This window comes from Pipra filicauda, unplaced genomic scaffold (genome assembly GCF_003945595.2).
Source record: "Pipra filicauda isolate LSUMZ 115617 unplaced genomic scaffold, ASM394559v2 scaffold471_size599564_pilon, whole genome shotgun sequence".
Lineage (NCBI taxonomy): Eukaryota > Metazoa > Chordata > Aves > Passeriformes > Pipridae > Pipra > Pipra filicauda.
Genome location: NW_024104611.1, coordinates 194,601 through 222,465, shown reverse-complemented (window position 1 = coordinate 222,465; position 27,865 = coordinate 194,601). Strand labels below are relative to the sequence as shown.

Here is a 27,865-nt window from a genome sequence, read left to right as displayed (position 1 = left end):
GTCATTGGGCCAGAGACCCACTGCAACCTTGTACAGCTGGCTTGGAGGCTCAGAGGCTCCAGATCCAAGCCACACGTGGATCTGAAGCCACCCCATTCACACGGACACAAGTGGCATCAGTGGAGAGAGGGGACATAAATCTTCTTGTCTGCTGCTACTCACAGAGCAGCATTTGACATGGAGAAAAAGGAGAGTCTTCAGCTGGGAGAAAGGAACCCTGTCAGGTGTTCAAATGGCTTGCATGGTTCCTGAGGTTTCTGTGGATACTTTAGGATTCCATGTGCTATCAGGAGATCTGACTTCACCGAGGTCCTTTTCAAAGTGCTCACAACACTGATTGGATCTGAAGGTTTCAAGCATCAGTAACAGACAGTTCTGCTTTTGGATCACTTCCCTCACTAAGAACAGAAAACTGACACTCAGAAGGGCGAGGGAAAAAAAAGGGAAACTTTGGAAAATGTGCATCTGGGTGTAGACCCTACAGGTCCATCTTTGACCATACTGCAGAAGACCAGATTTCTGGTCACTGCCAAGCTCTGCCATACCACCATCCTCAAGGAATGTCCTTATGGCCCCACTCCCTGGTGCAGGGAGTCCCTACAGCAAGGCTGAGTCAGCTGTCTCAACCTTCTTCTCTAAGAATTAAGAGCACAAACCTCAACTCTTTCTACACCAAATGTTTTCTGTGTCTAGTCTTCTGACAGCAACATACAGTGGCATGCAATTAATAGTAGCATGACCATTAAAAACAAGCAAACTGGTAAAAAGGAATCCTAACCAGAACTCTCAGCTCCTTCCTCAGAAAGGGAAAGGAGGAGAGAAGAAATAGCTCCCAACAGATGTTAATCTTTGTGCTTAACATTAACTGGAAGGTGTTTCAAACACAGTGACAAGCAGAGTATAAAAGCTTTCATGGAATAAAACAGATTAACAACTATATTTATTAAGGGCTACATTTTCAGCCAGGCCTCTGCAAACCTATTTGAAAAAGCAATTTTGCTTATGTTTTCCGCATGCACACAGTCAATGAATATTAAATACTGCTGCAAAACCCTTAGCCTGGTTATATGCCACGCTGATTAAGTTACTTTGAATTAGATTCTCTCTCTTCTCTTCCACCAGCATTCCAACACGTTCCCCTGGAAGCACTGAGGGTTATACACCAGAAAGGTGCACAACACCCCTTAGGGGATTATAGTCCTTTCCCCCTCTGATACCAGAATAACAACTTTACCCGATTCAATTATTCCTTATTCAAACAAACAATAAAGTGCTCTTGTCTCCCCATTGCACAATTCTATGTAACTTTTTATACAAACATGTATGCCTGCTGGCTTCTTTTTCAGTTTCACAAAAGGCTGACTTGCATTTAGTACTGTTTTTCCACTTTCCAATGGCTATGTACAGTTTTAACCCATTACACTTAAAAATAATGGGGTTTTATTTATTTTTTTTTTTGCAAACAGAAGGAGGCTTTGCCTTAGACCACATTTCTTCTCCAGTACACAGTGGCATCCCAAAAGTTGAGTTCTGTCTATAGGAGGTGTTTTCCTTGCAAGAAAGCTTCCAGAAGGGAGGAAGAACATCCATCACCGAGGGAGCCGAGAGCAGTGGCTGGCTTTGGTTCACACGTGAAGGGAAGCAACAGCTACCAGTGGAAATGTGCTCATGAGAACTACAAGATGAAAGTTTAAAATGGGAATGTGTTTTTAAGTTTTGGGAACATCTGGAGGCTCCCAGAACCCAGCGAAGAGCAAACACGTGGTAACACAACAGCTCCGTCCCACAGCAGCTCTGCAGCCCAGCCACCAAATCCAGACCCTACTGAACTGCACACACCAAAGTCACTGCAGAAGATAGAACATAGGAAGCCTCTGAGAGCAGAACTGGGAAGAGTTGACTGAAACCCACACATTTCACCTAAAGCCCTGTGTGTCCCTGTTTGTTTTCCCCACTGACTGTGTGACAGCCCCAGTGCAGGCACTGCCACACAGCTCTGCTCTGCTCTAACCAGCAGTGCCACGGGCAAAGCCATCCCAAGCCCTGCCTTCAGCCAGGACTGGAAAAATAGGTCAGGGAAATAGCATTATAATCTGATTTAACTGCTATTCAAAGCATCAAGGTCTCTTCACTAATTTGAACGAGAATTGGACTGGGTCCAAATTACTGACAACAAAACGGGAGGTTTATTTTAACGCCTTCACCGTTTCATTTAAAACCTTCCAGCTGAAGAACAGAAAATAAGACTCCCCACGTGCCTTCAGGTGGCTACAGTGCAACTTAAACTTGCGTGTAAACCAGTTACATACTGCTTAGAGCTGGTGGGTGCCACAAAGCAGAGGAAGAGCTCAAAAAAAAGCAGTGTTTGAGCAGAGGACCTCCAGGATTCCCTCCTCAGAGTGCAGTCAAGAGTCTGCAGTTTCACAGCCTCTCACCCAGCTGGAAACCTCAAAGGCCAAAGTAAGAAGAGAAAGACTATCTGGAATTAACTTCCCAAACATCACAGCTCATAGCAGAAATTTTATTTATTTGATGGAAGCAAAAAGAACTTCATTTTCTGTAAGAAAAATAAATTAAGAAAAGAGAAAAGAACAAAGGTCTGCCAAAGAGGCTTGTTTTGGCAAATAATGAATGCCTAAAGAAATATTGTTTGTATTGTGCAATGAACTTGTAATTAATGTTTGTTTGCTCACCATTTAATAGCTGTTCTGCACTAAGTGATGGGATTTTGCTGCCATTTGTGAATGTGCAGATTTTGAAACTTCATTCCCCATATGGAAGAGCTCCCAGGGGGTCATATCATAAACCCATTCAAATGAACCAAACAAATGACAAGTATCTGTACAAATGTGGAAAATGAGGGAGCTGTCTGCAGTATTTTATGTAAGTATTGTTAAGTGCCTCAGTTTACTTGTGGGGGATGTTTTTGCTCGAGTGCATAGGAGTCAATCAGAAGAGGCTGTCGAGCCGAGGAGAATAAAAGCATCAAAACTACAAAACTCCTTCAGATCTGATGAGGGGCCCTGAAGTAGAGGAGTCCCCTCTTTCTGTCCAGCCAGCATGGCAGTGTTTGACAGGTTTAATTGTGCACAGTTCCCAGCTCCTACTGGAAGATGGTACACACCCCTTAATTTCCAAAAGGATTTTTAATCTGGTGCTTGTTTTCTTGAAGCTGTGAGGGAGAAGAAGGAAGAGATGTTCTTGACCGTAACACCTTCATGGTATTACATGGCCTTGCTTCCTGGCATTTTTATACTTCCATCTGAAGTTTCCAGTTCTCCTGGACCAGAAATTCCTATTGATCCTCCAAATTTGCCAGAGATGACTGTGCACTCACCTCCCAGCTCTTACAAAGGAGAGCTTTCACAGGGACACAGTGCTGCACTTCACTTGTAACAGCCTGCCAGGTCACCTGCATCCAGCTGTTCCTGGGGAATGACAGCTCCACATCACTCTGATCCATGGCTATATTCAATATATCTTTAAGGTATATTGACTACTTAGTTAGAAGCCAAACTTTCCACTTGTAGATGAAAACCTGATCTCTCTGAAGACACCAGGCAGAAAGCTTTGATGGGTGGAGGGAGGTTCCCACTAGGAAACAATATGGGAATTTTAAACTTCCATGTAAGCTTGGAGTGGGAGAGGAACACACAGACCATGAAGAAGTGGCCTGTAAACAGGACAGGCTGTTGCTGAGGTATTGGCCTGTGAAAAAGCCAGGAAAAACTCAGAGCATGAGACATACCCCTGATAAAGTGGTCTGACATCCAGCTGCCCGTTCCACCAGTAGTTTTGGCAGAAATGAGTTTGCTCTGTGGTCATTTCCCACAGCAGCTATGTGAAATATTCACTAAACAGAACATGTGGTGAGCTCTGGCTGAGGGCAGCCAAGGAAGTGCTGGGGTTTCAGTAGTGTTAAGCACCATTGCATAAACAGGGCTCAAATTGAAGCTGTGCCAGGAAGGGAGGGAAACAAAGTGACACACACACCAAAATACTGCCATGAGCTAAACAGCAAGATGGAAAGAATGTGCTCTTTTCTGAAAGCTGAGCATATCAGCTTCCTCCCCTTTTTCCAATTCTTCAAAATTGATCCTAGCATGGAATGAAAATTTTTCTACTTAACAAAAGTCCAGAACACTGATCCTCCTCTGAGTGCAGCATTTGCAATGCCATCACTGCTGAACCACAACCTTAATGATAATTTAGGCCCCTGTTACAGGTCTTTCAGCTGCTCTTGAACCTCATCTGTTTTCAGGAGCAATCTGCTCATCTTTGCCACCCCAAAATGGCAGAAATCAAAAAGTTACTGTGCTGTGAGAACAACTGAAAAGCAAAGCCTTGAGCTTGATAAGAAAACTATAACCTCTCTTTATGTTCGCAACTCTGCCTTCCACAAAATGTAATTTAAAGAGAGAATTTAAGAACTTTATCTTGGAAATACTTCTTCCTCCAGGCAGATTTAGCTCCCAGATCTTCTACCAGATTCTGCCACTAAGAAAATATTAGGAAAAAAGTAAAGGAAGAAAAGGAAGAATACACACAAAATCGACTTAAACACTAGGAAAGTGTTCATATATGAGAAATAAGGGCCACACTGGGAGAAATATATTTATACTTAATAATCATTAATCTGAAAAGCAAACCACGGAACTGCAGAAAAACACGTGTTGAAAATGACATCCAAAAAAATTGGAGAAAGAGGGTTGAAATGGGGTATAAAGTACATGGTTATAGAAACAGGGATGGGTGTTCAGGAAAGCAGACACAGCTTGAAAACATTTTAAAAACCCGTGAGTGTAACTCTCCTTTCAGTGTTACCCAGAGAATCGGGCCTCAGTGTGGCACCTGGTTTAGCTGGGCCAAAACTTTGTACTGGGATGGACTGGGATAAGGCAAGTAAGTCAATAAAAGAGTATGTCGGGCTAAATCTTCAACAGAAAGGTTAAATACTTCCACCACGTTTTTTTGACTACAGGATTGCAGATTTTCACTTCTGTCATCTTATAAAGCATAAATTCACATCCCACCGTCTGTGCTTTGTTATTCCACAATGAATCCACACAATTTTTACAGCTTTTCATTGTGCTAATACTACACTCCCAGAAGAAAATCTTGTTGGGTTTTTTTTAATAGATTGAAGGAAAACACAATTCTGCTGCTCAACTCACTAAAGGTGAGTCTTTACCCAGCAAAAATGAGTGTGCTGACATACCCAGGCCTGGGCATCAGACAGGAGCAGAGCAGAACACATCAAAAAATTACACAAAAACCCCCTCTGAGACTGTATTTTGTACCTGAGGTAGCACTGCTGGTCCTTGTCCTGCCAACCTCTGCAAGGAGCTGACCTGAGGAACCTTAATGGGCACTGCAGTGATAGTTCCCAAAGTCTGTTGGAAGAAAAACAGGTGAACACAGCTTAGAACAGGTGAGTACAGCTTAGAACAGGTGAACAGAACTTAGAACAGGTGAACAGAGCTTAGAACAGGTGAACAGAGCTTAAAACAGTTGCAGAACTTTCCCAGACAGAATCTCTTCGACTCAGCAGTTCCCTTCCAGCTCTTTGTCTCTTCCCAGCTGCCACAGCTGAAGGCTCTCCAGGCACCAACTTGTGTTCAAAAGACCCCTGAAATGCCCCCCAGTGAAACCCCAACACGTGCATTGGGAAGATGATGCATGTCATGGCAGCCAGGGTCACAAGGAGAAGTTTGCTGGGCATTGGTAAACACTGAATTATTACCTATAAATCTACTACAACACAATGCAACACAACATTCAGCTAAAATGACACCCTTTTGGGCCAAAACAGCAGCTATTACTAGCCATGTTTATTTTTACTACTCACCCCTCTCTAAGGTGAGAGTAACAAATTTATTTGTCTAACAAATTTATTCAAAGCTTCTTTACGATGAGATAGAATAAACTGAGAGCTTATAAATTTAACACTGTGCCATGAGTGTAAAGGACACAGGTAACTTTTCCCCTTCAACCTCTTCCATTCTTTCATCCCTGATTACAATTCATAGAATCACTGAGGGGTTTGGGTTGGAAGGGACCTTAAAGATCATCTAGTTCCAAATTCCCCTGCCATGGGCAGGGACACCTTCCACTAGCCCAGGTTGCTCCAAGCCCTGTCCAACCTGGCCTTTGGCACTTCCAGGGCTGGGGCAGCCACAGCTTCAACCCAAAAGTTCATATTTTGGTTAACTGGCCAATATTCTCAAGGCAAGGCTTTATAACTTCTATCTAGTGTTTCTTTATTGCTGTTGGGACAACACTGGCAGCATAAGCAAGCAGATGATTGTCATCATAACAGCAAGAGACACTTAGTCACCGCTCACAAAAACTCACCAGGCTGCTAAAAACAGCTAATAAGGAAAAAAGAACAGACCCAACTCAGTTGCTCTAAATTTAACTCCGCTCAAAACAAAAGTTTTGGATCACGGCCAGTAAATAAAGTATGTTAATATTACCCCAATCTGCTAATGAAATTTGTCAATAGAAGCTCAAGGAAAGTGAAACTGTGTCACGTCCATGTCGATTTGTTCTTCTCAGCCCTCACCCACAAAGTGGTAAAAGACTGTTTGATAAGAATACCCAGCATTTTCAGGTAGAATATTTGTAATGAAGTTGTCCTGCAGAGTTTATATTTTTAACTCTGCTACTCCTCTCAGAGACATTTGGGGGTGTGATGTTACATATTCAGCAAAGATTAGCATTTGCCTAAGATTTGCCTGAGTTAAACATCAAGGAGGGCTGAACAGCTATAAACAGGCAAGACATATTTTCTTAAGGTGAATACCAAAGTGAACTTTCCAACCCATGCTAGAGGAACAGAAAGTTTACCACAAGTCTGATCTGTATTTTCCTACTGTCCCAAATGAGATTTCTTTCCCTACACAGTTTGAAGCCTGAGGTTTACCTGGAAACCTGAATCAGGGGCACCACAGCCTCTCCTGGGCTGCACACACACCCTCTGCAGAGAGTTAAAACAAGTCCTTCCTTCTGGAAGGTTGTGCCTTAAGGGTGTCTGCTGCCTCCAACCCCACAAACACACATCCTGATATTTCTATTCCAGGTACATGTGGATTGGCAAGGATTTTCTAACTGCACAACATAATACATGGTGTGTTAGGTCAGAGGTTGGACTTGATGATCTTGGAGGTCTTTTCCAACCTTAATGACTCTGTGATCCCATTAAAATAACAAAGTGCTGACAGTGAAACTGGGAACTGATTATAAAGATAAGAATCAAATTACTGAGAAGTGGGCTAAGTAACAGTTATCAATTGATAAGATGCACAAAAACTCCACGTCTGAGCAACAAATCTCTTTTCTTGTACTATTTCAAAGGTCAATTGCAAGGAAAAGAACCAATCAACCCCTTCTAGAACAGAATGCCTCTGCCCTGGGAGGAGGGAGCTCATCTCGGCCTCTGAGGGCACCACTGGGTTCCTTCTGGCTTAAGTTTCAAAACAATTGAGCCAAATGAGGTGGGAAGGAGAGAAGAAACAAGAAACACCGTGAAACTACTGCCCTGTTCTCTCGGCTTCACTCGAAGGCAAAGCCAGGATGAATTGTCAGTGGGTTTCAGAGAAAAGAACCACCATTAGCCCTGTCACCTGCACTCTCAAAAATTCAACAGATTTATTTTCCTGAAGTAGGAGTTCTGCAGTGATCTCGAGAGAACAGAAACAAATTATGCCTCTCTTAGGTTATGAAATTTTCAGTGACAAAGACGCAGCCTCCTGTTCACAAATGGTTTTATAGAAAGGATCTGTTATTTAATATTCAAGGAAACAATCTCAGTATAGAAATTATATGACCAAGGGAAAATCCAAAACTTTAATCTCACATTAATAATGGCACCATAGTGTGTTCAGACAGGGAGATATCTGAGCATCTATTTTACTTTTCACAATTTACATTGTTTTGCTATTGTTTCCCAGCTTGGGCAATAAATAGTTGAAGCTGTTAAATCATCAGGATTCAATGACAGAAGCCTCTGTACTTTCCCTGTAACACATTTCATCTGTTATCTCAGGATACTTTGCCTAGGTCAGTATTCCTGTCTCCACTTTAGTGATCAAAAAAATCTGGATTTAGAGGTCAAATAATGTTGCCAGGGCTACACTGCTGTGCAGGTGAAAATCCAAGCCAGACTTCCAGTGTCTCATCCGTGGGATGGATTAACCTCATCTCATCTGGGCATGGAGAGTTCCATCCGAGCCACCTCACCTTCAGGACATGGTTTTAAGGACAGAGCAGGATGTCTCCATGAGGATGGTAAAGTACAAAGCAGGGAATCCCAGCTGTGGGCTCTGCAGGTGCCAGAAGGGTGGTTGGGCAGTTTGGCTCTGGGTACATTTTGCACTGCTTTGTTCCACTTCAAGTGACAAATAAACAAGCAGAGCCTGGCAAATGAAAAAGTTAAGGTCCTTATCCGATGTCCTTGGCCAGGCTGGACAAACTCCCCACAGCTCAAGCTGTGACAGGTCCAACACTGCTCACACTCCCTGGCCTGCAGGGAGAGGAGGAATCAAGACACCTCCCCACCAAAAAGGAAAACAAGCTTTTGCTCCTCCTCTTCCCAGTGCCACCCTGTTTTCCCTCCCAGGCTGTCCAGGCTTGCCCTGCTGAGCCTGGTGGATCACAGACTTGTCACACACTAATTCCACGCTATCATTCTCATCATTGTGGGCCTATTTTTTTGCTCCTTCCTCTTTTTCCAATTTGCCCGAAGAGCAAGCGGGTGCACATTCTTATAAACCTTTAATTAACAAGCTGAAAAGACATTTTTCTGGCAATGCCTGACCTTTAAGCACTTTGTATGAATTTATCGATACCAGCAGAAACAATAATTTAAAAGGTTATTTTATGAGTGCTGAATGGTTTATGGCAGCACTTTTGTCAAGATAAACGAGTTCCTTATTTCTACATTTACGGCGCTAAGCATTTTAATAAAAAAAGGTCCATAAAAGTCAAAGATAACTCTGAATCTCTCCTCTCCCCAAGTCTTTCTGGGCTTTTCTGGTGACCCCCTGAAGCACCTACGACGTGGAGGGGTGGGGGAAAGTGAAGAGCCAAGTTTCAGCTGGCCTCAGGTTTGACTGTGTGCATTTAAGGGATCCAGATGCAACCATCCTTTTCAGTGGTCGGTTTACTTACTAATAAAATAATAACTTTAAAAAGGGAAAACCAACTCAAAAGCCCCCAAACCTTAAGAAGACACGGCTGCAATAAAAGACAAAAAAAAGCAGTTCCTTTCAACCGAAAGAAAATTCAACCGAAAGAAAATTAAAAATTTAGGAGATATTGCCAAGTGCAGCTAAAAAGGCAAATCACTTCTCGCCCTCAATTCTGTTCATACCCAATAGCATTGTAGCTATTTGCTATATTTTCTCCTCCTGTGCTTCTCCTGCATTAAATCAACACCATCCCTGGATCGAGGCTCTCACAGACAACTGAGGGACAGAAGTGTGGGGACAGTGGCAAGTGGAACACAGAGAGAGTGAAACGAAAACGTGTGGCATGGACAGGGAATAAGAATTCAAGGGCTAGAGATGGTAGAGATGGTTAGAGGATAAAAGGATGCGGAGGCAGAAACAGGGATGAGATTTGCATTGTCAGTGATCAGAGTAAGGGCCATATGTTCAGTTTCCAAATATCATGTTTTGACTTATTTAGTCAATGCCTGAGTTTTTAAATCAAGGACTTAGGCATATTTGTGATTTTAGTAAATTCTGCATTTCAGACCTGAATGAATACATATTTTTATATATATATATATATACACACAGATACGTATCTCTACTTTATTGAAAGATATTTCCATTTTACTCAGTGTGTGCAAATACATTTGTCAGAACATTGCTATGTTTGCTTTGAGTTACAGAGATTTTTCTCCCCCTCCTTTAGATGCACCAAAAAAATGCTTAATAATCTATTCCTATCATTCACTATCCATACAAACTCATTGTTGAGCTTGGGTCCTTGAGCAGTTTAGGATTAGATCACAGATGTAAAACTGTCCTCCCCTTCCAGAATTACACCAGGATAAGTAAAATCACTCCAGTCACTCACCAAAGAGAATCAGGCTCAGTGAGTAACAGAAGGTTAAAGAGCCACACAGTTTGAAAAGCCTTTCACCACAGCACATCACCAGAGAAAGTGCTTAACTCAGGGACGTATGGGTTTGGTGTAGCTCAGCTGAACAGTTCAATTATTTGAGTTAAACTGACACTGCATTGCTGTATTATTTGCAAACTATTTTGTACTGACATCAATACTGCAGCACAAATATTGTGTTCCTACAATGTATAACAGAAACACTAATCTTTTCCTTTTTAGAGTACATATGCATCTCTCTAAGATCTAGGTCCTCTTCGCGTTGCAAATAAGACACCTAAGCTATTAAAAAAAATGTTTTTGTCTGTTATGTGTTCAATATTGGCAACAACAGTTTTACAGAATGGATTTTTAATGTGGTAGTGACAGGGGAACAGATTGCTATGGCAACAGCAAAGATGAAAATTCTTAACCTGAATGGATCGTCGCTGAAGTAATTGCAGGGGTTTTTTTTACCCATTCTACATCCATTTTACAACTTGAATGCTGCATTCAACCTTGAGCTTGCTTTATATAAATGCCAAGCACTATAAGCAGCCTCCAACTTCATTTGACCTAAAACTTCCTGCACCTTCCCTCACTAATCCTGGATACCTGCTCACCCAAACATCTCAGTGCTGCCATTTTTCCAGAGACTCCACCAGAAAAAGCACTGAGCACTCGGACATAACTTTGAGGCTCCTGCAAGACACGTACACACATGTATTTTTTTTCTTTCCTCCCAGACTCAACCTGTATAAAAATCCGTGGAAATCACTCTTCGTTTTCAAAAATCTGCTGAAACAAGTGTATTTTAAATAATCTGGTGCAATAATGTTTCAGTTTCACACTCAGAGTGTATCCTAAGGAGGCTGTTATTTCAGACACGTACTTTGTGTGAACAGTAATTTCGCTGGAATTTCACAGGAATTTAAGGATTTTCCAGCTTTTAAAAGCGTTTGTTCTCTCCCTCTCTCTTTTCTCAGAATTCATTCATCATGCTCCTGCATGTACATGTATTATTGTTAAGAAGTAGCCAACCATAGAGACAAGTCAAAATATTGGTGTTTTCGAAACCATCCTTTCTTCGGGCACTAAAAATACCATTTAAACCAACCCTCACTATAACAAATTAACACTAACACCTCGAACTTTTGCCCCGCTACGGTCACAGCTGCTCTCACTGCTCTTTACAGGGGTGGCCACAAGCAGCAGGAGACGAAGTTACCACCCTGAATTCCACACCTGCTTTGGAACCCCCGATTCTTAGTTGCTGCTGAGGTTTTCCTACTCGTCCCTTCCACCACCACTCCCGTGCAAGGAAGCCCACGGTGGGATCACAGCTGCTGTGGGTGTCAGAGGAGAATGTGCAGAGATAAAACAAACAATGTCCTGCTTTTCCTGGGGCTCTCAGGCTTTTCAGAGCACCACCTAATTTATCTCAGCTTTTACCACGGCCCTCAGGATTTTCAGACTGCTTCTTGCCACTTGCACATTCCCATCTGGGTGCACTCCAAAATACAAACTCTGTTTGAACACAGTGTATTCTGGCAAAGGGAAAATGTGATGAATACAGTCCACGAGCCTCCCTGGTTCAGAAATCCCACCAGCTACTTACACGAGAAGGTACAGAGCTGTGCCAAATACCTGTTCTTAAACACAGCTTCCACCACATTATTTACTGGTCAGGATTTTTTCTAAGGCACCATTATTTTTATCGAAGGAAACAGGATTTTTTGCACAGCCATTAGATCACACTCTAAATTTTTGAAAAGGAAAAAAAAGAAAAAGACAGATCGGCCATGCAAACTGCATTAGCATGCACATACCTGTTCTGTGATTTGAAGCCTTATTCAGAAATCATATTCAATTAATTAAGTCTCCTCCTCCTGCACAAATGAGCACAGTCTCACTGAGTTTCAACAACACTCAGCAGCTGTGATCACACCTATAGTCTCTTGCTCAGCTGATTCATAAAAGATTCGCTGTTCAACTACCAAACTGTTCCAGGTTGATGTTTTTAATGACTAATGTCTTCCAATTACTTATTCTCTGTTCACAGTCTGCAGAAATATTCCTGAGCAAAGGGAAAATGTATGCACAGCGTCACACAAAGCAGTTCCTACCCTCTCCCTCGAGTGAGCTCAGGCAGGAGTGATGGAAGGAGAAGGCAAGGGGAGGAAAAATAGAGGCAGTGACCGTCATCCCTTAGTGATCTGGGAATCCTCGCCTATGAGAACGGCCCATTAGCAGCTACTGAAAGATTGGGATTATCTTCCAAATCGTTCCACCTTACCACCCAGAGGGCTCGGAGCTGCTTCTGCACTCTTTGCTCGGAGTTTTTATCAGGCATCCTTCAGTCACTCTGAGGAACTGGAAAACATGAGGGAAGTGACAGCCTGAGATGATCTAATTGCTGCCACACAGTCCCTTTTGTCAGGCCGGAGCTGAGCTAATTCAGATTCCCGACCAGGAGAAAGGAAGTTGAATTTGCTCAGGAAAGTATCCAACAGAAAACAGACAAGGGGAAAAGCGACGTTTCTTATCTGGAGTGGGGAGGGGAACAGGGAGGGGAAGACAAAACCCACGAAGAAAATGGATTGACAGTTCCAACCTTTTTTGAGAAAGGGAGCTATGGGATCAGTTCAGCCACAATAACTGGATGTTGGGACCACACGTAACTTCCTTGAGCACAGAACTTGGGGGAGGAACACGAAGACTTTGCCTGAATTCCATACAGAGTGTGCACAAATATGTCTGATCTTAACATTATGCAGTTGATATAATTAAAGAAAAACAAAAAGAAAGCAATAACTTTCAATGACTTTCCCAGCAAATGTTAATTTGAACGTGCAGTACACCCCACAAGTTTGCATCGTGTCATTTTTAGGCAGACTGCTCAGCAATACTGAGCCACCTGCCCGTCAACAAAAGCAGTGCTAAATACTGCTTTAGTACAGCATGGTGGAATCACCACTGCTATTGAATCCCTAACATTGGTATTCCACAGCTCTAGGATTGCAGCTGTGAAAAATCATTGCAGATATTGCCACAGAGGTGCCACCTTCTAGTAAAAGAAAATAGCTTTATTTAGTCTTGGAGGGTGATAAACTCTGTAGTACTCGCTTACAAATGTCATTGATTCTGGGATGATCCAAATAAAAAGGCTGATCTTTTATGCTCAGGCAGTAAAAGGATTTGGCAAATTTATGCTTGTATTAAAAAAATTCATAAATATATACATAAGATACATATATATATATATGTGACTACACAAACTACACTTTAGAACACAAAATAATATATTACACATAATACTTTTCCAGAGTTGTAATAGAGACCAACGTGAGCACCAGTGCTTCCCTGCAAGGATAGAGCCAGGAAATTTTAAAGCTAGTAAATAGAAAATCTGCTTTTCTTCCTGAGATGCTACATGAATGCCAGTGCTAGCAGAACTAGCTTTATAAACACTGAAGTCAGCAAAGGTTCCTTTGTTTCCAAGTCTTGAAATTATATCAGTTTCTAGAGTGCAGAAATCAAAACAAAAGAAGAAAAGAGTCAAACCACAACTCTGGTTTCCTATCTACCCCTAGGGCTTTTTCTGGCTCCTACTTAGGATGTTTCATCCTGCTAGTCCCAGATAAACCTGGACACGGGGACATCTTCCAAGGTCCTAGAAGGCTGAGTTTCAGACAAAGCTCTACTGTGTCTGTGTCACATGTGGCTCCAGCTAAAGACTTCAAAATCCCCTCCTGAACCCCCCCCCCCCTTGCTGCTGCCAGGCCTCAAAGACAGGGAAATCCTCACGTGCTTCAAACTGAACTATCAATATTCGCCGCACACCTGGAGTTTTGCTTCTGGGACACGTCTGGAAACATCACCCCTGAGGTGTCAGCTGCATTACTGGCTCCAGCCGTTGGTATTTGGCTCTGAAAGAGGAGACCTGCCTCATTCCCACTGGGATTCACCTCCCCGAGCCCCCTCCTGGAGACCAACCCGCGTTCAACCAGTTCCATTCCAAACACGCTCCACGGAACCCGGGCTTGCTTTTCTTTCCCCTTCCCACCTTTCCCTTCAACCACTCTTGGGAGTCCAATCATCCACTTGAGGGAAGGAGTGTTTCAGATGCTACACTCACACATGGCTCTGTAAGCTATCTAACTTGGGAGAGAGACTCTCCCAAGCTTTTCTGCTAAATTAGTCAGTGAGAGAAGAAGGACCATGGTCTGGTGGCCCAGTGGTTACAGAACATCCGGGGGGGAAAAGAGAACCAACCATTCCAAAGTTTTGGCCACCCCCCTGTCCAACCCTGTTAATGTGGCAGCAGCTCCTACAGTGCCCCAGTGCAAACATTTTTTGGGAATATGACTGGCAGAAAGGGAGGCATTCCTGGATTTCACCTGGGCCCAGGCTTGAGAGCAGAGTTTGGGATCTAAGTTCTGAACTCTGGGCAGCCAGTGCACTTCCACACTGAAGTACTTCCAAAGACCTTGTCTAAATCTCTTTTGCCAGAAATAAAAGACAGAGAGAGAAAATATGTTGTGTTTTCAGCATGCAAATTAGACAGTGCTACCATGATGTCTCCATCGAGGCAGAATCATGAGCATTTATGAGTCTTAGCTCAGTGAAAGTCCATGTTATGGATAACACTGTAGAGATCAGAACTTCAACCCAGCCATTCCCAAAGCTAAAAGGGGAAAGATGTATAATTTTCTTCTTTTTTTTTTTTTTTTTAATTGGACAATCATGGAATCATCATAAATATCATAAAAATTAGGATGAACACATAAAAAAGACGGTGGGGTTTTTTATAGGTTAAAAGTTCCTTTTCAAAGAAAATGCATCAATAATAATAATAATAACAACAACAACAACAACTAATTCCTTACCAAGTCCATTGTATTGTTATTAGAAAAATGACAATGAAAATGATGCATCTTATAGTGATGTATCTTGTAGATTAGTTGCTTATATGAATCAAGCTTCACTAGACCTGACTTCAGTGGAGATATTCCAAATTCACACATGTGAAATTGCTCAGAGAATTTGCTGAGTAACCCTTTGTTATTAAGACTTTGTCATTAAGGCAGTGTGTGTATCATGGTATAGTTTAATTCTGGTTCTGTGCAATGTAAGAACTTCTAAATTCAAACCCAATTTCTGGACTCTGGACAGAGGAATTAGAGTTTGAGCTCATATGCCTCAAGACTTGAGAACAAAGTGTAAACACTCTGAGCCATCATTGTGATGGTTCAAAGCCACTCCCTCTGGCTCTAAAGCCCACTTAAGAACACAGATAGGGCAGAAACCTGAAGCTTTTTATCCTCTCATACTTATTAGGGAGGCTGGACTTTTCCAGCAGCACCAACAAGTGCAGTGTCTAATTTTCCATATAACAAGAAAGGTTAGAAAGTGGCACAAGTATATAGAATATAGATTATTGGTTTGTATTTTGAACAGACAAGTGCAGGGGGAATGAATGCAGTAATGTTTCACTCTGAAGAAAACATTGTGAAATCAGCAAATACAGTGGTGGGGTTTTATTAAAGCAAATGTTAACTAATTACCATCTAATTACCATTATCATTCTAAAATCATACCCTGTAGTATCCCTGCCAAATTCCTACAATATCATCATTACTATTATGCTAAACTATCTGCTTTTTAAAAATATCTTAGTGTACTGATTCTTCAAAGAGAAAGGAATATTACAGTAAATTAAACAAGGCTGACTTGTGGATTTATTTTACACCCATAAGGACAGCAAACATTTAAGGCAAGACCCTTAAATAATCATTACCAGTTCAGCAAAACACAGGAAACACGATGTTGCTTAAATCCTATCAAAGCTGTCATGCAGTCGTGGTATTACCTATTCAATCACTGCTAGTTCAGTGATCTTGTAGATAAAAATGAACTTCCCTCCCACCCAGCCACTCTCACTGTTTGATTCAGTGAGGAATGCAACAATCCAATTGTTTGTAACATCACAATCCATCACTGCACGTGCCAATCTGATGACACAGTCACTGAAACGGGGGCTTAATAAAACCAAAGAGAAACAGGCTAAGCAGAGGTCTATAATAAAGATCTCACTGAGCAAAAAATCCCAAACAAACAGTTGTACCCATTAATGAAACATCTTGTACAAAGGCACTGGGATCATGTTCTTGCTTTCACTGGTCAAATCTCCAAGGACAATATTTGGCCAAAGAATCAGAACAATCAAAAAGATTAAGACCCCAGCAGAGAAAAGCAGGTAAATACAAACTCAGTTACAAGCACATGATTAATCCTGCTGAAGGCATGTGAATTATACACATGTTACACTCAGGGTTATGCTCAAGTGAAGGATAAACTCGAACCTGTTTTCTGAAATTACTGATATTGAAGCCTGACTGTAAGATGAACAAAAAGAATTTTGCTTTGTCTTACCTTGCCTGGTACCTGCCTTATTTTAAAAGAGTCTATATTTCAGTTTTCATAATGATAAAAATCCAAGTCCAATGCAAGTCTTTCTACTGAGAGGCCAAAAACGTGACTCCAGACTACAGAGCACCTTCTGCACGAGAATTATCTGCTCTGAAGGAACATCAAGCCCAATTTAAAGGCAGTCAAAGAAGAAACAGGCTCATGATAAATAAAAGGAACTAGTTGTTTCCCACCCATACACACATATATGAGTATCAAAAACACGCTAGAGCTGCTAACAGGCACCCGCCAACACACTGTCCCTGTCACTGATGGGAATTGAAATATCTCTGTCTTGCCATTCAGCTATTCTCTAAATTTGGAGCTGAACAAATTTGGTTAAATTTGGATCAGAGCACTTTCTGACTCACTTTACTGTGTGAGTTTGCAGCCCCCCCCACGTCACACAGCCAGGCCACTGCACAGAGCACACGGTGCCCACACTGCCCAGGGCAGGGCAGGGGGCACACAAACACCCCCTCAGACAACAGGACACCCAGGAAAAAACCCTGATCTGAACACAGCCGAGCTCGGGGGCTCAGATGTGCTCTCAGAGAGCCAGATCTTTCACTGGGGGAGACAGAACTCCATCACTTGGAGCACAGCTCTCTAAGCAGGGAGGGGCTGCCCTTCCCTACAGGAATATCTCCACAGGCAGATTATTTTCTTCTCTCTCTCTCTCACCTGCACAAACAATTTTAATTGCTTATTGTGTAGCAATTTAACTTGAGTTTTTATAAAATGGCTGTGATGTGAGGAAAAGAGAACAACTAAACCCTAACATCAATAAGTGCTAATAAATATTAATATAACATAAGCACCACTTTTATTGCAATGTGAAACCAGTTTATTACCCACAGATGAAATCAAATTGCTGCTTTTATTACTGTCAGGAATGACTTCTAAGATATTTCTATTTACTACTTGCGTATTCAGCAGCACTCTGTGTTTACAGCATTTAGTCTCTCTCTCCACCTCTCCCACCCACATTTGCCCCCCCCTGCATTTATACATAAAATAATTTAAGAGCAGTATTTCCTGCTACAGTTTTCCAATTAATTTAAATATAGACACAAAGGCACATCACGAGATCAGTAGCAGACCAGTTGCCAAATCCTGGTACAGTCAGAACAGCAACAGGAAATCTTATCATGCCTGTATTTGCAAGATGAACATTGAAATAAGATAAATACAGAGTTTGCAGTCTGGCATCAAATTATTCAACTATCCCACAAACTCTGTGGATAATGAAAAAAACCCACCTTTTGACAATAAATAGAACTAAGACATTTGGCAATATTCCAAAGCCTTTCATTTTCTAAAGTGGTGCCTTTTATTAAAGTAACAGCACATGTAGAATAAGTGGATGTGTTTATGCATCCTGTAATTTAGGAAACCTAAGAGATGATTTCCCCAGCCCTAAAGTGATCATCTTTCATTATTACAAACTGCACTTCAAGTTTGAATCACACAGCCCTCAAATTTTCTATCCGTCCCCCTGCATTCTTGTGCCCCCATTTTAAATAGAACTAACTTGAAAATTCTGACATTTTCAAGAATGCTTGCCTGGTAATTTCCGTGAGGCACAGACAGCCTCCAATTACAATGAACTAGCTGCAGAGTAGCACCGTTTTTGGAGCATTCCTCGCTTTTCTGAAGTGAATCAAAGCTCTCCATGGGAGATACTCTGATTAGCATCAAAACAATAATGTGCTGTAAACTCTCAGCATTAGCACCAGGGATCAGAACTTTGTTTACATGGATGATACCTAAGTATGTATGAAAATATCACAGAAACGTCCATAAGGGGACTGCCTATACATTCATAAAATCCCAGAATGGTTTGGGTTGGGAGGGACCTTAAAGCCCACCCAGTCCAACCCCTGCCCTGGGCAGGGACACCTTCCACTACCCCAGGTTGCTCCAAGCCCCGTCCAACCTGGCCTTGGACACTTCCAGGGATCCAGAGGCAGCCACAGCTTCTCTGGGCAACCTGTGCCAGGGCCTCCCCACCCTCACAGGGAAGAATTTATTCCTAATATCCCATCTAACCATCTCTGTCAGTTTGAAGCCCTCCTCCCCTGTCCTGTCACTCCACACCCTTGGAAATAGTTCCTCTCCATCTTCCTTGTGGGCTCCCTTCAGGCACTGAAAAGCCACAATCAGGTCACCCTGAAGCTTCTCTTTTCCAGGCTGAACAATCCCAACTCTCCAGCCTTTGCTCCCAGCAGAGCTGCTCCAGCCCTCTGACCATCTTGGTGCCTGCTCTGGACTCTCTCCAGCAGCTCCATGTCCTTGCTGTGCTGTTCCCCAGGGCTGGAGCAGCTCTGCAGGGGGGTCTCACCTGAGGGGCAGAGGGGCAGAATCACCTTCCTCACCTGCTGCTCAAGCTTCTAAATCTTTATATTCCTAACTTTTAAGACTTTCCTTATTAGGCAGTTAAAACTGGTCCCAAGAAAAGGATGAAACTGGAGCACAGCATTTAACTTGGTCTCTTTGTTTGGTTCTCTGTACACAGGCCAATGAATTAATTCTGGCTATAAGGACTAGACACACAAATGTGCTGAGAGCTCCATCATTCTCCAGCAGGATCAGGAATCATTGACAAAACAAAAGTAGCTTTCAGTTAATCTCCTTCTGCTCGTGTTCCTCGGTAGAGACACTTCCCAGACACTCACGGGAGGAAAATCCATTCCACAAACACTGAAGGAGCACATCCATACCTACATCCCACTTCACATGAAGGTGCAGGGGGGATGCTTAGTGACAGAAAGGTTACAGAAAGGGGACAGAACCATGGTCTTGTCTCCAAAACCTGGACTTGCTGTTGTTCCCTGGTCATTAATCTTCTGCCAGTGGGGTGTTTGTTCATCAGCTCCCACAGAAACAAATTTGGAAAGGCTGCTCCTGGATCCTTACAACAGCCAGTGTGAGCCCACTTCTGCTTGTCCTTTCCTGCTGAACACTCCGCTGCCTTCACCGGGAATTTTTGGCTGTGTAAGGAATCCCACGTTGGGCCTAATCAGGTCTTATTCAGTTCCTGAGATTCTTCATTCAGCCTTTGACACCAGTGGGTGCCTGACCCTATTGTGGCCCAAATGGAAATGCAGATGGAGCAGAGCAGAAACCCACATGCTGTAGATGTATTGACCACATACGTATGACTGGGGTGTTTAAAAGGAAGCCATTTATAATCAGGAAGCATAAGTGCTTATTCTGAATCTGACATTTAAATATCCCATCAACAGCAACCAGCATTGCAAAACGGTTTAATTAACCTGAAAGGATGTAATTTTATGCTATTTAGCAAGAAATACAAATTTTAAAGTGCTTTTACGCAGTGTATATCAGAGTAGTAAGGCCAAATCCTGCTCTTAGCTACCCATATTTAAATATGGAGTAAATTCATCAACCTCCTTCAATAAACCTGTAACTAAGAGGGTGCAAATACAAGTCAAATCTGTCACACATGTTCTATAATCCATTTCCTAAAATTACCATGGCTCTTTACAACATTCTCATGGTGGAGTTAAAACTTAAGACCCTGTGACAGGAAAAGATCACTGGATGGTGTGTAGGGTTGTGAATCCTTGGGGTGCTTTTCTTTATTATTATGATGATGATGATTATGATTATTAATTTCATTTGGCCGAGTCACCTCTCCCATTCTACATTTACAAATATCTCCTGAAGATAACTTGCCTTAAAGCTATCAAAGGATGTTAGAAGAGACTGAATATGTAACATAGAATCCTTTCAGGTCCAAAACTAAAATAATCTTTAAAAAACTTCCTGTGGAGTTCTCTCCTGTGCTGTGATTTCTCACAGAACAGTTACCACACCTTCACAAAGTGGCAGGAGGAGAAAGCTCACAGAGCTCATTTGGCCCCAGCAGGAATCCCAGCCCCTGTTTCACGTTTGAGGAGACTGTAAAAAACAGCACAATTTGGGCCAAGTCAACAGGGGAAAAATACAACTGGTGTGATGGTAAGAGCTGAAGTCATGGGCTCAGAAACACAGCAGTTTTTTTGGCAATTCCAGCCAGCCTGGTACGCTCCTGGTGCCAAGGAGCTGGTGCTTCACAGATGGCCAGAATGACCACGGCACTCGTAACCCTCAGCACAAGGTCTTTGTTTTTCCCCTCCCCTAGAGCTATGTGGAGCCTCTGGATCTTTCCTTTGTCCTTCCTTGAGCTCACTGGTGACCATTTCCACCTGCACCTCGGCACGCTGGGATCTGCATGGATGCTGAAGGAGGCAGATGGGCAAAGAGCTACGGAAAAGGCGAAAAGGGCTGTAGCTCCAAGGACCTGGGGGACAGATCTTATCCCTAAGGATGCCACGTACAGGATGGACACATCTGAGCCATTGTCACAATCACCAAAAAGGCCAGTGGTGTGGCTGCCAATGCAGGGATCCTGCCTAGGGCAACCCTCGTGAGCTTCCCGTGCTGAACCATCAAGGACCCGCACAAATGGATCCTTTATTTCTCAGTTTTCCAACAGTAAAATGTGGAATAATAGCCCCTTAGTCATAATAACTCCATATTGCAAGGCTAAATTAACTACTGCCATGTATTCTGTCACTGCTGTAACATGGATCATAGGAATAAAAGCTATATATAGCCACATAACCAATACAGGTAAATATATCTATAAATAAAACCTCTAAGTACTGCTGCAACACAAATAATAAATAAAAGCCAAAAAGACTTAGTCATACACGCAGGTGGATTTCCAATTATGGAGGAAGCACTTTTACAGAGAGCAGAGTGGAGCACATTAAGTGGGATGGCAAAGAGAAAGGTAATAAATCATTCTACAAATAAATTATTCTGAAAAATGGCCATTGCGGGCAGGGGTATGTTGTTAAACTTCTGAAATGCAGTTTTTTTCTAGCAAATTGAATATACAGATAGCTAAGAAGTATATCTGAGCATCCTCCTACACGCATAAAAGCCACCTTTTCCTGGGGGGAAAAAAAAAAGAAATGGAGTAGCCTGCTCAATTTAAACACGGACACAAGTAGTTCTGTGAGCTGTGGAGTTAATGAGGCATTTGTGGAGAACAGTTTACTATCTTGCCAAGAATTTATAGCACTATAAATCCTCGTGCTGTATTTTGCTTTGAAATCACCTCCCCGCACAGCCGAGCCCCCGCACACGTGCAGGGGACACCTGCCAAACCTCCCTGCAGCCCACCCAGGGCACACACGTGTGGGAAGGGAAGCCCAGAGAGGAGCAGGAGGCAGGATCTGCGCTGGCTGTGGAGTCCTGGTGGACAGGGAGTCGTGTGTGTGTGTTGTGGTGCTCCATGGCCCGGTGCAGACGTGCCCTCCCACCGCTTTTGTCTTTGCTGCAGCTCCTGGGAGGCAGCCGAGGGGTCTGACAGCTGTGTTCCCCCTCTCTGCCTGTTCTCCCCATCCAACTGTCTTCCAAATGGCCCAAAGGCTTCCTGCTTTCCCCAAACTAGGCTCTGGGATGCCTGCTGGCCCACGGTTTTGCTACTTAGAAGAGAAGGAGGAGGCGGCAGAGGGGCATTTTCTTTTCCAGCACGGCAGATGGGACTTTGTCCTTCAGCAAAGCAACCTCAGATCCTGCTTTCAGTCAGGAAATGGTGGCAAGAAGAGGAAAGGGCAAATACCACAAAAATATTGTTACAATAAGAGCATAATTTGAGAGGTTTATATTAAAATCTCTTTATACCAAAATATGATGTAGGTACAGTCATGCTGATATCCTATGACTGCCCAGGAGCTCCAGGGCATTCTCTCTACAGAACAGCAACAGCAATTCTCTGAAGGCAAAGCACTCCTAGTGTGTATACAGCATATGCCAGCAAAATTCAGCTTATGCCAGCAAAATTCTGCTTCTGCCAACGTAACTTGCTCCAGATCATCCAAATGAAGCTCCGAGCTCCATTTTGCTAAGCGGGGAGCAAGAGCTGTACTCATGACATCCCTGCATGGACTCTCTCAGCAGTGGAGCTCCATCAGTCATGTCCTCACACACGGGACTGGCACTGAAAGGCTGCCAGGGAGGAGTGCAGACCCAGCACTCGCTCCTGCAGCTCACCATTTCCTAGGCTTACACCTTTCAGTCCTTTTTAATATCTCGTTTCCTGCTTCAAATAAATCACGTGGTAGATATCTAAACAATCCTTTAGTATCTGTTATGTATTTATTTACTTAGATACTTTTTCCAATGCAGATATGGCTTCCATTACAGTCAACAGCATTTCAAAATCACTTTAAAAATCTGCTGGGTAAACAACAGCCTAAAAAAGAGAGTGCTGACACGCAGCTGCCCAAATGAAAATTTTGTACCAAACTTACATTTAATCCTATCTATACTTGAAAGTCCTGTATTTAGATTATAGTGCTTGATGCCCTATTTTTTTCTGCTGAGTTGCATTTAGCATTTCATTCTTCCTGCTAGATACCACTTGAGATGACTGTATCCACATCCTGATCCCCTACATGCTTCCGAGCAGAAGCCACTGTTCAGAAACTCATAACATTACATTTCATGCCCCTGCCCTTCCCCTCACTTTGCAGATGCAGAGGAATAGCCTACACTACACCAGTAATCTCATTTACTACCATAATCTTGCCACTTTAACCCAGTTTGCAGAAAGCTGTCATTATCCTCCATCTCACAAACTTCATACATTTCAGTAGAAAAAAAAACAACTTTACTGAGTTGTAACAATGCCACACACACACACAAAAAAAAAAGAAATAGGAAATGCTTATTGATAAACATCAGCAATGAAATTTCCCCCTGACACTACAGTTCTAGTAGCTAAGGTGTTAGTTACTATTATTGATTCGTGATCACCACTCCAGGAACAATCAAGAATACTGAGCATGAAGCAAGAATAGATTTTTCCTCCATTGAGCCAGAAAAAGAAACCTTGCAAAACAAATTTAATTTGGGTAGAGGAGTGATGATTAACATGCAATCCAGCACTAAGCTTCGTGGCAGTTTAAGACCAAAGGTCAGCTTGCTTTTTGTTCACTTTCATAATTCAGTATTTCTAATTGCTTCTATCCAAGCTTGCTGCCTGTTCTCAAAAGGTGAAACCACTGTAGTCCTCTGCTTTAGGAACTTGCCATTGCTCAGCTTCTCCTTCCTTTAGAAACTTACCACTGCTCAGCTGCTTCCTCCATAAATTACAAATAATCAGAGATACCAAATCACAAAACTGCAGTGGCTGCAAACTTGCAAAGTGAAGACATTTCTAAAGAAAAATGCTGGGCCTCTTCCTGTACCAAAACCAAGGCAAACCCCAAATGCTGGTCAACATTCCTGTGCTATTCCAATAACAACAAGCCTCTCCTCGAAACAAAGCTGCTCCTTGCAAGAAAAGTTGCAATGTCAGGGCAAGAACTGTTTCAGGATAGAGAAAACAATAAATGTTAATTGATTAAATCAATCAGTAAATGTAAAATAAAATAAATAAATAATAAAATAGAAACGTGCAGGAGCACCAGTTTGCAGCCAACTGTTCTAACCCACACTGCTCTCCAGCACCTGTTGCTGTTGCTTCACTATTCAGCCTAAATACATTAAACGTTATTTCAAGCTTCTTCCTTCACTTTTTTGATTCTTTTCTTCCTATGGCTCCTGCCAGTGACAGTAAAAGATAGTCCTTCACAAAATGATAGACCATTGTAATATTGAAACTTTTATCTTTCATATGATTATCCTTTATACAGTTATTTTCCATGATTCTAAGAAGTATCTACTGGGATAGCAACAAGTATCTTTTCAATAAAGCATGAACAACACCTTCAATAAAGGAAATTACCCAGCACGAATACAGAATGGAGATTCAAAATCAAATTCCCCACATGGCTACCTCAGTGTAACAGCTGAAGATAGTGCTGTTTCTCCAGAAAAAGTGACAGGACAATTTGGTTCCCAAAGTGCTTGGATGTGCTTTCCATTTGTTAGTGGATACAGCAGGTGATGGTTACGCCCTGTCCAGGGTTTAGGAAGAGACTTCCTGGGTATTAAAAAGCCTCACGTATTCCAACACAACCTTGACTTACAAACATCTTCGGGTGCAGTTTGGCTGTTGCCCTTATCCATACTGTGTCCTTTCCTGATTGTTAGAGACTCGTATCCTGAGCTTGTGAAGGGGAATCAGAGGGGAAAAAACCAGGCTACCACAGCCTCTATGTGCAGAAAGCAGAAAAGAAATCCACATTGCCAATGCGAGCAATAATGCTTTACATCCTCTTCTCCAAAGTTTTGGGAAGGCTTTGCCGTTTTCTTCACATTTTAACTTCATCAACATCATCTCTCTCTCCTGACACACCGTGACTGGAGTAAAATCTTCTCTCTCGTGGCTGTTTAATGGACTGCACAAAACGCGGTGTGCAGCAAACAAACAGCACCCCTTCCCCTCCTTTCACTGGGTCAGTGCACTCACTTCATATTTAGATTACTGTGAACATAAGCATTAAACATACATATACACCTGGACCTGGAGGCAACAGCCTGCCAGCTCCCCTCTGCCTGAGGTACCGGCACCGCACCAGCACCGCCGGGAGCCCCCGCACCCCGCCGGCGCTTCTTCACATAAACCTTGGGGCTTCTAAGGACAGAAGGTGCGAGCAGCTTGGGGGAGAACGACAAGAGGTGGCCAATTCCTCTGCGCTCAGCGTCACAGGAGGAAAAAACCCTCCCTTCACAGGGCGGGAGCCGAGCCCCACGGGCTCCGGGAGGGAGGGGAGGGTCTGGACAAGTCTCTCCCCGCATCCTGGTGGCTCTGGGAGGGAGAGGAAGGTCTGGACAAGTCTCCCGCATCCCGGGGGCTCCGGGAGGGAGGGGAAGGTCTGGACAAGTCTCTCCCCGCATCCTGGCAGCTCTGGGAGGGAGAGGAAGGTCTGGACAAGTCTCCCGCATCCCGGGGGCTCCGGGAGGGAGGGGAAGGTCTGGACAAGTCTCCCGCATCCCGGGGACTCTGGGAGGGACGGGAAGGTCTGGACAAGTCTCTCCTCGCATCCCGGGAGCTCTGGGAGGGAGAGGAAGGTCTCCCCCTGCCCCTCGAAGGCCTTAGGATGGAAGGGCCAGTCTCCCCCGGCACCTCGAAGGAACTGGGATGGAGGGGAAAGTTTCCCCGTGACCCCGCATCCCGGGGGCACCGGGAGGGAGGTGCGGGTCTCCCCCCGCCCCCGCTGGCACCTCCCTTGGCCCCGGAGCCCCCCCACATCCCCCGCCCAGCGGCCGCCCCCTCCCGCCTCCCGCAGCGCCGCCCCCCGCCCGCCCGGCCCCAATCCCTCCATCCCTCCATCCCTCCCTCCCTGCCGGCCCCCCGCCCCTGCCGGCCGTACCTGAGCGCCGGAGCCGATGTCGGGGGCTCTGCGGGCTCCCCCCGCCCTGCCCGTGCCCTGCAGGTTGACGGGCGCGCTCTGCGGGGGCTCCGCGCCCATCGCCCCGTGCAGGGTGGCCGTGACCACGGCGATGGGCGCCCGGGCGGGCAGCGCGGGCACGGGCAGGCTGTGCCCGGCCAGGGGCAGGCTGTGCCCGGCCAGGGGCAGGCTGTGCCCGGCCAGGGGCAGGCTGTGCCCGGCCAGGGGCACGCTGTGCCCGGGGCTGCCGCCGGGGCTGCCGCCGCCGCCCGGAGCCTTCAGGAGCGCCGGGACCACGCCGGGCTTGGCGCTGCCGCTGGAGCCGCTGCCCACCAGCACCGCCAGCTTCTGCCGGGAGAGACACAAGGGAGAGGGAGAGAGAGAGAGATTGAGAGAGAGAGAGAGAGAGAGAGAGAGAGAAGCGGCACCGTCACCGCAGGGTTGCACCGGACCCGGCCCCCCGGCCCCCCGCAGCACGGATATTTGGGGTTATTTCCCTTTGGCTTTGGTTGGTTTTACGGTTTTCCTCTCGGCAGGGGAAGGGCTGGGCTGGGCTCGGCTCCCTCGGCGCTCGGGGACTCGCGGGGGCACTCGGGGCTTCCAAACTGCTTCTTTTTCCCCTTTCGGTTTTTTTTTTTTTCCTTTGGTTTATACCCCAGTCCTGGTATAAATGACCCTGGCATAGGTCTAGATAATACCGCAGCTTCAATTAATAATAAGAGGCTTAAAGAACGTTATTTTCCACTTTCTCTTCCATTGGCCTGGGAACCAGCTCCACGTGCCCGCCGCACCCCAGCGCTTGGCGACTTCGTGTGTTCCCTCACCCTGACTGACTTTGGAGTCGGTTTGTTGCTTTCCCTTTAACTTTTTCTTTCTCTCACAAACTTCTACTATTTTTGGTGGATTTTTTTACAATGTGATGGTATTATTATTATTATAATTATTATATTACACTTATACTTATTATTATTATTATTACTATTACTATTATTATTATCCAAGCTATCTTTTTTCCATAGCACCGTTTTAACTCGCAGCTCTCTGTTTTTATTAACAATTCCTCTTTTACACTACTACAGAGTGGCTATTCTGTCATCTGTAATAGCACATTGCTTTTGACTTTATTATCAGAGGAACCTGTATTTGAGATTTCTATAGGCACTGCGAAGTTGCCCTCTCATAAATGCCAGTGTCTGCATAAAATGCTCACTTTTGGAAAGGAAAGAGAAAACTTTTATAAGTTGTTGCACTTTAAATGATCTCGGGAGCTTTTCTTATTAATGCCATTTAAGCAAGTTAGTTATATGTGGGAGGGGGAGGTAATGCCGGTTCAAGCCCCTTTTGATACCTTTAATTATTAAACATCTCATTTTTACAAGACCTGACATCTAAGGTACTTAATCCTGCAAAGATTTCTGCCTCTGTTTAACTGACTGAGCCTCTGGGCTCCAGTGCAATCATATCCAATGTACAGCCTTGGGAAACTGCTGTGCTCCCCTATTAAAGTCAGCCAGAGTTTTGTTGTCCACTTTGCTTGTTTACAATGCAGTGTATATATATGTATGTGTGTGTATATATAAAGCTACATAGTTAGTTCTTTCCAGAATCAAAGCTCAAAATCTTTCTTCTGAGGATAAAGTACAAGCCTTGTAATACAAAACTAACTGACTTCCATGAAAATACATCCCTTCTTACCTTTAAACCCATTATACACTTAAAGGCTGTAAAGCCCTAGTGGACAAATATGTTTGCTCCAGGAACTGTGGTTCTGGTGTTTATATGAAACAGCAAGCATGTGCTTTGCCACAGATACTTGCTTCAGGTTTTCCTAGACAGAAATGACTTTTTTTTGGAGGTCTTTTACAACCTGAATGATTCTGTGCTTCCGTGATTCTAATGCCAGCATTACTCTAGTAATTGTGATT

General features: G+C 43.8%; 1 protein-coding gene across 1 annotated transcript in view; it reads right to left on the bottom strand.

Annotated features, from left to right (window-relative positions):
- The window catches only part of PHF21B (PHD finger protein 21B), a gene marked incomplete at its 5' end in the record, with an annotated part of 58,580 nt that extends 32,160 nt beyond the window's left edge, over nucleotides 1–26,420 (bottom strand). Inside the window, 2 exons of the mRNA XM_039386207.1 lie at nucleotides 5,301–5,393; nucleotides 25,923–26,420. Coding sequence (XP_039242141.1) covers nucleotides 5,301–5,393; nucleotides 25,923–26,420 — 591 coding nt within the window. The remainder of the gene's footprint in view (nucleotides 1–5,300; nucleotides 5,394–25,922) is intronic.
- Nucleotides 26,421–27,865: the final 1,445 nt, after the last annotated feature.